The following is an 11,843-nucleotide window of genomic DNA, read 5'->3' on the forward strand; positions in this document are numbered from 1 at the left end:
AAGTTGAGGAATGCATCGGGCTTGTTATGTGATAGAAATGTACCCCTCAAACTTAAAGGAAAATTCTATAAGATGGTAGTGAGGCCTGCAATGCTTTATGGTGCCGAATGTTGGCCATTAAAAGAGAAGCATAATACTAAGTTAAGTGTGGCAGAGATGAGAATGCTCAGGTGGATGAGTGGCTTTACCCTTAGAGATAGGATACGAAATGAGCATATACGTGAAAAGGTTGGAGTAGCTCCAGTAGAAGATAAAATTAGAGAGAGTCGCCTTAGATGGTTTGGTCACATAAAACGACGGCCTTTCGATGACCCGGTTAGGAGAGTAGAGGTATTAGATTTGACTTATGTTAAGAAAGGTAGGGGTAGACCTAAAAAGACTTGGTTAGAAAATATTAGGAATGACCTTTCTTTATTAGGTTTAAATGAGAATTTGACTTTTAATAGAACACAATGGAGAAAAAGGATTCATGTAGCCGACCCCACGTAGTGGGATAAAGGCTTGATGTTGTTGTTGTTGTTGTTGTTGTAAATGTAATATGAAACCTCCTATCCATCGTAGAGCCAACACTATGGTTGCTTTTACATGAGTTATAAGGCCGCTAAAAATCCTGAACATTGTTGTGCTTACATATTGTAAGGTGTGGTGTTGAAGTAATAAGTCGAGCATGATTAGTGGTAATACTTATAGGCATTGATGTGACCACCATCGTAGGGTTGGCAGGTGTTGGCGTAAGAGTTCTTAAATTCAAAGATGAATCTATTGGTTCCAAGTTATGATTGTAGTTTTGATCTAATAAAGGATTAGCCTCCATAGTGATAGAGGGTCGGATTTGATCATTTGGTTATATCTCTTGTGCTTAATAATTAGAGTTCCTTATATTTGGATGTGACATTTGGAGAAGTAATGCCTAAAAATTTTATGGGATGAACAATATGCTGGATGCCTTCAAATTTAACCCTTTCCAATTTCTGCATGATAAGGAGTCAATTTACACCCCTTTTTTAACTTTTGAAGTGATGTCTAGATCAATCAAAACATTGGTCATAGATGGCCTTGAAAGACAAGTAGTAACACTATCCACTTACAAAAATATGCCTAATATAGAATCCAAGGATTAAATGAAATCGGGGTAATGAAATTCAAATTAGAGTTATAAGTGATTCCTTAGAAGAGTCAAAATGGGATGACCATTTTAGCATACACATCGGGAAATAATTAATGTTGTTGAACCATCGAGAAAGAAGTTTGGTGTTGTCTTCCTATAAAGAAAGTTTAATTATAACATGATGATGGTTTATAAGCCCAATGAAATGGTCACCTACTAAATACAAATCAGCTATAAATTTGCTTTTAATCTCCAAGTTTGTGTGGCCCAACGAAAATTTGCCTATAATAGAAAAACAAAGAGGTAGAAAATTTTTCGATGTCTCTTATAAGAACAATAACAATAACAAGCCTTTATCCTACTATGTGAGGTCGACTACATCGTCTTGTATTAAGAGTCAAATTTTCTTTTAAATTTAATAAAAAATGATCATTTTCAATATCTTCTAACCAAATTTTTTTAGGTTTATCTCTATCTTTCTTAACATAGACTGGATCTAATATATATACTTTCCTAATAGGGTCATCAAAAGGATGATGTTTTATGTGACCAAACCATCTAAGGCTACTTTCTCAAATCTTATATGCCACTTGAGTTATACCAATCCTTTCACATATACTCATTTGGTATTTTGTCTCTAAGTATAAAGCCATTCATCCACTTGAGCATTCTGATTTATCCAACACTAATTTAATTTATGCTTATCTTTTAATGGCCAACATTCTATGCCATAAAGCATTGCAAATCTCACTACTTTCTTATAAAAATTTCCTTTAAGTTTGAGGGGTACTTTCCTATCACATAATGGGTCCGATGCATTCCTCCACTTCAACCATCCAACTTGAATTCTACTAATAGTATTCCCATCAATTTCACTATCACTTTGAACAGCTAATATATCTAAAACGTGCACTCTTTTTAATAGATCTTTGACTACTAAAATTACACTCATATATTCGATTTTAGACCTACTCAACAAAAACATTTAGACTCTTATGGTTGATCTCCATAATTCAAGTTTTTTATCAGCTCCCTCTCTAGTCTTATCAACAATAAGAATATCATCAGTAAAAAGTATAACCAAGGTATATACTCTTGCAAATGTCTAGTAAGGAGATCCATGACTAAAGAAAAAAAAAGGCTTAAAGTTGATCCTTGATATATTCCAACTAAAATAGGAAAATACTTTGTGAAACCATTATGTGTTTGGACACAAGTAACAACTTATGTATATATATTCTTAATGACTTAAATATAAACATTATTAGCTCCTTTCTTTTCTAGAACTCTCCAGAGCATTTCTCTTCTAACTTTACCATCCTAAGTTATCCTAAGTCAAAGGAAGTGAACAATTATGATGTCAAAGGCAAGATGAAGAATATAAATTGATAAAGGGTGGGAAAACAATAGAATAATGCAACACTATGACCATAGGAGCAATAGAGTTTGACATCAAATGCACTACGCGAGCGTAAGCACATGATATATTGTCCACCAATGTCGTAAGACATCGGTGCCAGAGATGGGGAAATTGAGTATAGCCCACATTACGAAAGCAACAATAAAATTAGCATTACAGTAGCTTGTGGGCTTATAAATGAAGTGAAAGTCACGTCACATGCGTACGACTTGCGAGCAAGATTGTGAGATCTAGTGCCATGATTTGCTCAAACTCGACAACACACGAGCGCCTGTATTATTATTGAATTTAAGTTAATTTAAATTTAAGTAAGATTATTAGAAGTGTAAGTTGTGAGATTGAGTCAATTATCAAATTGTATAATAAAAATAAACCTATTGTTTTATAATCTTGTAGATAGGGGTGTCAATTTCAGGTCACGGGTCGGGTTCGGGTCGAACCCGGAATTGACCTGGGTTCAAATGAGTCGGCACTAACCCGACTCAGGTAGGTAAACGAGTCAGAAATTCGAACTCGGACTCGACTCGGTGGGTTGTTGGGTTGACCCGACCTGACACGGGAAGGCGAGCTGCCTGGTGCGCGGGGCTGGGTCGCACGGGCTACCTGGTGCGGACGCTAGAGGCGGGGAACCCGGGTAGCCGCATTGGAGCGCGGGGCGTGCGGGTTCGCTAGCAGCCACGTGGGTGTGCGGGCAGGCAGGCAGCCGCGCGGGAGTGCTGGTAGCCGTGCGGGTGCGCGGGCAGCAGCGAGCAGGGGACGGGTAGGTTCACTGGCAGCTGGGGAGGGGGCGGGCAGGTCCTCGGGCAGCTGGGCAGTCATTTCAAACGGGTTTCCGGGTTGACCCGACAACTCGTCGGGTCAACCCGAACCCGACCCGTTTTGGAAACGGGTCGGGTCTAACCCGAAAATTCCATGTCGTGTTCGGGTCGGATTTTCATGTCGTGTCAAATATTGACACCCCTACTTGTAGAGATAATGCTTTTATTTCTATTTACCAAAACAAATTGAGCAGTCTTTTCGTGCATAAAGAAAACAAAACACAGACAAAATGAAACAAAGCCAAAAGGACATAGCTTAGCGTTACACTAGCTCAAATCTATTCCATATTGTTCCTGACTTATAGCCTTATAGGCATGTACTTTCAAGTATAAAAAAGCAACCTGGTCATAAAACAGGAGAAAAAAAAAGAAGATTTTGCATGATTAGGCAATTCGTACCAATCCTAAAAGGAGTTCTTTGCTCATGTTTGTGCGCTATATACTTTCTACGTATTTTCGGACTTTAGCTTTTGGCTTTTACTGTTGTAATCCTTTGTTTTTTAATTTTTGCTGTTGGATTTTATGGTTGTACTAATTAATCCTTTGAGCAATAGTTTAACTTTGCCAGTATTCAGTTCATATTGACGAACATAATCAATAGTTTCTTTAGTGTCTAAGGCTTTGTTCGGGACGGCTTTTTTGATGCTTCTTAAAGCAGCTTTCTAGTACAAAAATTAAATTTTTTGTACTAGAAAACTACTTCAAGAAACAACTAGAAAGTCCTCCCAAACGAAGCCTAAAAGCTATAGCATGCTTTCAAGTTTGACTGATGCCAAGTACATTTTTCATCAGGCAAGTATGGATGATCTGGTTATAGATGAAGAGCTGGGCCCTTCTGAGTTGATTAAACATTTTGGGAAATTTGGACGAATACCACATAAAGGCATTATGAACCACCCTCACCCCAATCAGCTTTCTGAGGAGATAGTTCGTTGTATGAAAGATATTTTCATCTCCCTGGCAGATTGCTCTAGTTTACCCTTAAGATTTTCTTCACCAGAGAGCTTTTGTCCATCAACATCTCCACAAGGACACAGTCCAACTTTTTGGCCACTATCTGAGCTTACATCAATCTCCTCATGGAGACACAGTCCTCAAACGGACATTCAGTGTAACAATGATGTTTTAACTTCGGGAGGCATTTTTGATCCATATAAAGTCCGTGGAAAATTGAGTTGGGTTGACATTGGTAATTATAGTTTGGCCAAAGAAGTTTCATGGATGTCAGTGGAGAAGAAGCAACTTGAATATGCTTCGGATTCATTAAAGATGTTCAGGTTGTCTCTTATCATTATGGTCCTTTATCAAATCCTTATGTTCAGTCCTGCTAAGATTACCATAAATAAGCTGATGAAGTGGTGATGGAAACTGCCTTTTGTGATAATTATTTTTTAAAAATACTCAAAATACCTCAACTTTTTTTTGAGTTATTTAAAAATAACTTGATTTGTTTTTAACATAAAAAAATATACTTACAAAATACTCTAAACAAACATATTTTTTCAAAAACAGAAATAAAAACCAAAAACAAAAGTGACTCCAGAAAGGACCTTAGCAAATTCTTTCCAAAAGATTTCTAGCTGACTAGCTTAGCATTTTACTACTAGGAGATGCATGTTCTTTTAATTGCAGCACTTGGTTTTGATTCTTTAAACACTAATATTCCTCGTTTTGGCAGATCACTTATTGAACAGTTGGCAGAAGTAAATCCAATTCACCTCAGCTACAGTGAGAAGTTAGCCTTCTGGATCAATTTATATAATGCACTCATCATGCATGTATGATACTAAACTACATTGTTTTTTTCAATTCACTACGGCTGTTTATGAATACGACCCTTCATTTTGGAAAGAAGTGGAAATTCATCACAGGCAATTTAAATCAAAATGTGTTTTATTATTATATGAACTGGTTTTCTATAGGCTTATCTTGCATATGGTGTTCCTAAGAGTGACATGAAGCTCTTTGCATTGATGCAAAAGGTATGTTCTCACACCATATTCCCACATACACGATTCAATGTTATCTTGCATATGGTGTTCTTAAAAGTCAAATTCTCATTTAAATCTAATAAAGAAAGATCATTTCTAATATTTTCTAACCAATTTTTGAAAATCCCGCTTAAATTTAAAAATTTTCGCCAATGGCTCACGAGCCGGGTCGAGCTCGTTTACAGTGAGACGAGCTCGAACTAGCTCTAGTTCGAGCTTGCTTTCCAACTAACGAGCCGAGCTTGATAAGGGCGTAAACTCGGCTCGACTCGACTCGTTTACACCCCTACTTGCAATTTCCATTGGCACGTGGGATACATGTGTAAGATTTTAAGCTCATTAAATTCAAAATAGTTTTATCTTTAATCTATAATTTTTTAATGCATTACTTTGATTGCAAACAATGAGTCGAAAGCATCGTTTTAACTTGATCATTTGCTTCATATTTTTTAGGCAATGGAGAATGGTGGCATCTAAATGTTTTCTGTTCTTAGATATTTATTGGCTCTAGCTATTGGCAAGTTTTTTCGGATTGCTCATTATTGTAGTTGTGCAGCATGTTTCAATTTCATCATAAGCATGTCTTACTCAAATCCTACTTGAGTTAACAGACTTAAATCCTGATGTAAGTAATCAAACAATTTGAAAGGATTTAATTGGATTTAGCATGTATCATGAAAAATTATTTTCAAGATTTATTTGCCTCAAGATTTAGTAAATCCTGATTTCCATGGTTTACTAAGGATCTATTTGGGACTGCTGCAACGTTTATAAAGTTGGTCGTGAAGTTGCTGTAAAGAAAACAACTTCGCTACTATGGTTGCAGTCCACCATATAAATTTTTGGAAAACAACGAGAAAGTAGTACGAAAGCAACACCAAAACGAAATTGTGGTTGTTGTCTTAAAAGAAAAACGTTAAAAAAAGCTGTCCCAAATAGCCCCTAAATACTACTTGCAACCAAACAATCCCTTAGTTTTATTTGAAAAAAAAAAAAAAAACTGAAAGGAATCATTCCTGTGAAATAATCTAGTAAGACTTCATTTGGGATAACTTTCTTACTGCTTTACTTTTTAGACCTCAATCACAATTTTTTTTTGGCCATTGTTTTTTCACTGCTTGAGGGAAAATTCTATAAGATGGTGGTTAGACCTGCAATGCTTTATGGTGTAGAATGTTGGCCATTAAAAGAGAAACATAATGTTAAGTGTTGCAGAGATGAGGATGCTCAGGTGGATGAGTGGCTTTACTCTTAGAGGCAGGATATGAAATGAGCATATACGTGAGAAGGTTGGAGTAGCTCTAGTGGAAGATAAAATTAGAGAGAGTCGCCTTAGATAGTTTGGTCACATAAAATGGCGGCCTTCTGATAACCTGGTTAGGAAAATAGATGTATTATATTTGACTTATATTAAGAAAGTTAGATGTAGACAAAAAATATTAGAAATGATATTTCTTTATTATATTTAAATGAGAATTTAACTTTAACAATGCACAATGGAGAAATAAAGGATTCATGTAGACGAACCCCACGTAATGGGATAAAGGCTTGATGTTGTTGTGTTGTTGTTGGTGAAGCTGCTTTCACAATTGCTTTCACAAAAGTTGCTTTCTCCATAACATCTTTACAACCACCTTTAAAAAACTGCAGCCGTCCCAATTGAACCCTAAATCAAATACCAATAAGTTAATAAAAGCTTGTTACTGTTTTTATTTATTACACTTAGCTCAGTTACTGCTTTTATACCTCTCTGTGAGAGGCGTTTCAATCGTATTCAAAATGCATGTTCGTTTTTTTTTGTCCTTGGTACTTTCAACTGCGGTTCATTTGTAATATCGAATAGTTTTTGTTCTGGGTATCTAATATTTTTATCTATGATTGTTCATCACAGGCTGCATACACAGTTGGAGGCCACTCATTTAGTGCTGCTTGCATTGAGTATGTAGTTTTAAAGATGAAGCCACCCGTCCATAGGCCACAAACGGTATTTATTGTACAGATTCTTTTCTAAGTAATTTGTATATGATTTCTTAACTAAAGTTGCTGGTTAATTTTGTTGCTTTGATCAGTCTTTACTTCTCGCACTTCAGAAGCTGAAAGTCTCCGAGGAGCAGAAGAGGTTCTCAATCGATACGTTCGAGCCACTAGTGACATTTGCTCTAAGCTGTGGGACATACTCTTCCCCTGCAGTAATATTCCTTTACATCTCTTCATTTTTTTCATATTTTTTTGTTTGTAAATTCTGAAAAGAACCACCCTTATTCATTTTGCATAATAGAATTTTTTTTCTTCTTGGTGTTAATTGTGGTCTTGATTGTTGTGTGCCTTTGTTTGGCTTGATTGTCCAAAAATCCTGTTGTTGCAGGCTTCATTGTCGTGCCCTTCTTCCATTATCACAATATGTTGTCCGTTCTATCTTTTAGTGGACGCAAAAAACCTTCATTGATGTCTACTACAATTTTACTTCTTGATTATTGTACTATTTTTCTCTGTTTTGTTCCAACCATGCCATATCTGATCTCCAAGAAGTTGCAATCTTGCGTTTCTGCCATTTTTATTGTTCTCTATAATTTTTTTGTTGTTGAAGTCACAACACCTTATGCTGGCCCATCTTTATGATAACATTAGAAACTATCTTCTAGTCTGATGAAAAATTTCGGCTCAAGTCACGCCTGCCGATCGTTGCTCAAGTCACCAATTTCGACTCATTTCTCGCGTTTCTTAGTGTGTGGGTCAACAGACTCCCATAATATACTTATAAATTATACCAACTTGTTAAAAATTCAGATGTCTTATAATCCAAAATATTAAATTGCACTTCTATTATACATATTCTAATATGGCATTTTCTCTTCACCACGTAGCAACAAATCAGTTTGGTATAATAACTATAGTATCTAAAAAGGTAATTGGGATGAACTTATCCAACATCTCCTATTTGCCACTAATTCCTCTACTTTACAAAGTAAATGATGAATTTATTGTTGCCCAATTTTTTCTCTGATCTCCATCCATCTGTATAGTTTGTTCAAGTTCAATCGATTGCCGACTCACAGTTGCAATCATCTCCACAACTCCCACAGATTATCAAGGCCATTGAGTTCATTGCATTTTCTTCTTTTGATCATAGACAGACTTCTCTTGCTACAACACAAGACAGTCAGAGAGCAAACTTGGTTAAACTCTTTTCCACCTTGTTTACACTATGAGGCGATTAATCACTACACACGTCATTATTCATACTTAGGCTTCGTTTGGTTACCCAATGCCTTTTGTAGAATGTAGTTTTAAAATTTTTGTTCGAGAAAATAGAGGTTTCTAACGGAGAAACTAGTACTAAAAAGTTTTTGAAAACAGTACAAAAATGAAGTTCCGTAAAAAATAGTTTTACAAAAATGTTAAATACAAACAACAACAATTCAAATCAGAAAATGCAAAATTAAGCCCTTTCAAACGAGGCCTTAATTCACTCTTCAAAGCCAAAAGGCTTGCAGCGGAGAGGAACTATTAGATTAATAAATTGATCGTACAAACTAGGAGCTTAAGCTTTTACCCTTGTTTATTACTTGAGTTCACCAGTTCTTGAACTTGCAGGTAAAAGTTTACAGTGCAGGAAATGTGAAGGAGGAGCTCCAGGAAGCTCAACGTGACTTCATTCGCGCTTCCGTAGGAATGAACAATAAAAGGAAGCTTCTTGTCCCAAAGATGCTTCACTCATTCGCTCGAGGATTTGTCGATGATTCAGAAGTACCAATCTGGATATCTCGATTCTTACCTCAGCAACAAGCAGGCTTTGTAGATCAATGCATCTCACAGAGAAGATATAGCTTGCTGGGCTCTCGCAGTTGCGGAATAATCCCTTACGACTCCCGATTTCGATATCTTTTTCTACCTGAAATACTGCCCTGATGATTTTGACCATTCACCAGCTTGCAATAACTGATTTGGTTGGCCAGCGATCAAAGCTTAAGCTTGCTCTCCAGAATCAATTAGTGAGGTCTGGTTTTGTTGGAGAGCATTACAGGCTACCAATCTGCAATTTGTTCAAATCCTTTCGAACATGAATGAGGGATTGTATAGGTGATTACAATGAGCTTTGCTAAGGAAACCAAATATTCAAGACCTAATGGTAGAGCTAAATTCTGAAGGCATCTCCTGTTTCATTTTGGTAGAGATGATATTACAGTTGCTTCAGTCCTACTTGAAAGACCTGTTCTAATTGTAGCTTCAGAAAGTTTTTCCCTTAACCACAATCTTTGAGTTCTTTGAAACAGGGAAGTCTCTTCTTAAAGGAAAATTTCTGAGCTCTGTTATGTGGGGTGTGAATTAATATGGGCTTGTTTGAACGGCAAATTATTAGGTCCTGTGAAATTATTAGGTCCCGTCACCGGACCTATCTCTAGGTCCGGATATTAATAAAATATTATTTTAAGTTAAGCGCGTCAAAATCATAGGTAAAGCACATCTAAAGCACGATTATAGCATAGTCAAAGCGCAAATGACGTGGCAAGTTTTTATTGGATGTCCGGACCTAATAATTTGAGACAGTTTTCTTACTAATTTTTATAGCAGCTTTTTAATTATTTTTTTAACAGCAAAAAAGCAGTGGTCAAAAGCCGTCCCAAATTAAAGCTTTAGTCAATAAAAGATTTTGAATTGCTGCATAAAATATGTGAAATTATGCAAGAAAAAGATAGAAGTTAGGGAAGATTGCCAACCAAGAGGATGAAGAATGAGAAGGAAGCTTTGTCCGTTAAATCTTTTATTTCTATGCAAATTATTTTGTAATTTAATATAAGAAGAAAGCAATGTTTTAATTAAAGGCAAAAGAAAAAAATTGGGTGAGTCAATTTGATAAGGAAGGAAAAAAGTTATTGAAGTAATTTTTAATTTAAGAGTAATTAACTTTCAATCATTTTTAGAAAGATAAAAGATCTTAAAGAAGTTTAGATAAGGATTATATATATATATAACATGTAAATAAAATTTAGCAATTAAAGTTACAGTGAATAAAATAATTAATAACATGTAAATAAAAATATTAAAAGGAAAAAGTGCGTACATAAAAATACATAAGTTCATCCTTTTATGGTATTGGCTGTGGACACAACGTATCCATACACGCTAAATGGGAAATGAAAATAATTATACCTTCATTGGTACAAAATTTTGACGATGCTTCAATAATAACTAAGAAGGAGAAATAACTAAATGAAGTGGAAAAAGGGAATAAAGATATTTGAAAGAAATTTAATTGGAATCTTCATTTATATTAAATATTTATGAATATGTTAAGAAAATATAATTATATTTAATTGCTATATTATAAACTATAATTATTCACAAACAGCCAAAAACATAAGAAGTATCACACTATCACCTGCTGTTTCTCTTTGTTTCAACATCCTTCACCACTAACAAGAGACATAGTGTTGCAAATTAAACAAAGACGAGGGTGTTTATGAAGAGATTGACATTTTTAGAGGGTAAGCATGTCAGAGCATATGAGAGTCAAAGCATAGATCCTATATGTAAGAGAAAAATTATTTTTTAAAGTGAGCCATGCACGTGCGAACTGTTTTAATATTTTGCTATATATTATTTTGCATTGATTGGTTATTGTTCATCAAATCATATTAATTATGAGTTTCCTTTTACCCACAAAGCTTAATATCACATGGGTGGTGGGTGGCATACACAATATTGTTTTGTCTTTCTCTCTATATATCACATGAGTGTCGAGTTTGAATGCATTCGGAGTGCCACATCATCCAATGCACGCGTTCGGATTAGCCTGCCAGACACATCCGGGCCAATCCGAACACCGCACGTAATAATTTTTTCATGTGTGGTGGGTGGCATAGATCCTATATCTAAGAGAACTCATGAACATAATTTGATCACATGAAACTTTATTAATGTTTTTTTAAAACAACTATTTAGAAAACAATAAAAAAAATTGTACTAAAAAAATTACTTTAAAAAATAATAAGAAAGTTGTTCCAAATGAAGCCTCATTCTCATTTAGATCTTATATTAACTTGTAATTCATCACCTCATGACATTAGTACTAATTCAAAACTTCTTAAATCTTGTATTTTTTAAAATACAAATTTAATAAAATTATTCAAGCTTCTTTCTTTTGATGTCTTAATCTCTCTTTTTCAACTTTAGGCTTGTTGCGGATTGAAACATTAGTTTTGTATGAAACTCCAGCACACACACACACACACACACACACACACACACACACACACACACACACACACACACACACACACACACACACACACACACACACACACACACACACACACACACACACACACACACACACACACACACACACACACACACACACACACACACACACACACACACACACACACACACACACACACACACACACACACACACACACACACACACACACACACACACACACACACACACACACACACACACACACACACACACACACACACACACACACACACACACACACA

General features: G+C 35.6%; 1 protein-coding gene across 4 annotated transcripts in view; it reads left to right on the plus strand.

Moving 5' to 3' along the window:
* LOC110095260 overlaps positions 1 to 9,650 on the plus strand; it is a 13,846-nt gene extending 4,196 nt beyond the window's left edge. For all 4 annotated transcript variants that reach the window (XM_028691860.1, XM_020820716.2, XM_028691859.1 and 1 more), the window contains 6 exons: positions 4,139 to 4,623; positions 5,025 to 5,124; positions 5,269 to 5,328; positions 7,229 to 7,321; positions 7,407 to 7,526; positions 8,932 to 9,650. In XM_028691860.1, the coding sequence (XP_028547693.1) occupies positions 4,139 to 4,623; positions 5,025 to 5,124; positions 5,269 to 5,328; positions 7,229 to 7,321; positions 7,407 to 7,526; positions 8,932 to 9,246 (1,173 nt within the window). In that variant the 3' untranslated portion in view covers positions 9,247 to 9,650. The remainder of the gene's footprint in view (positions 1 to 4,138; positions 4,624 to 5,024; positions 5,125 to 5,268; positions 5,329 to 7,228; positions 7,322 to 7,406; positions 7,527 to 8,931) is intronic.
* Positions 9,651 to 11,843: the final 2,193 nt, after the last annotated feature.

Source organism: Dendrobium catenatum, unplaced genomic scaffold, assembly GCF_001605985.2.
Source record: "Dendrobium catenatum unplaced genomic scaffold, ASM160598v2 original_scaffold_76759, whole genome shotgun sequence".
In the NCBI taxonomy this organism is placed as follows: domain Eukaryota; kingdom Viridiplantae; phylum Streptophyta; class Magnoliopsida; order Asparagales; family Orchidaceae; genus Dendrobium; species Dendrobium catenatum.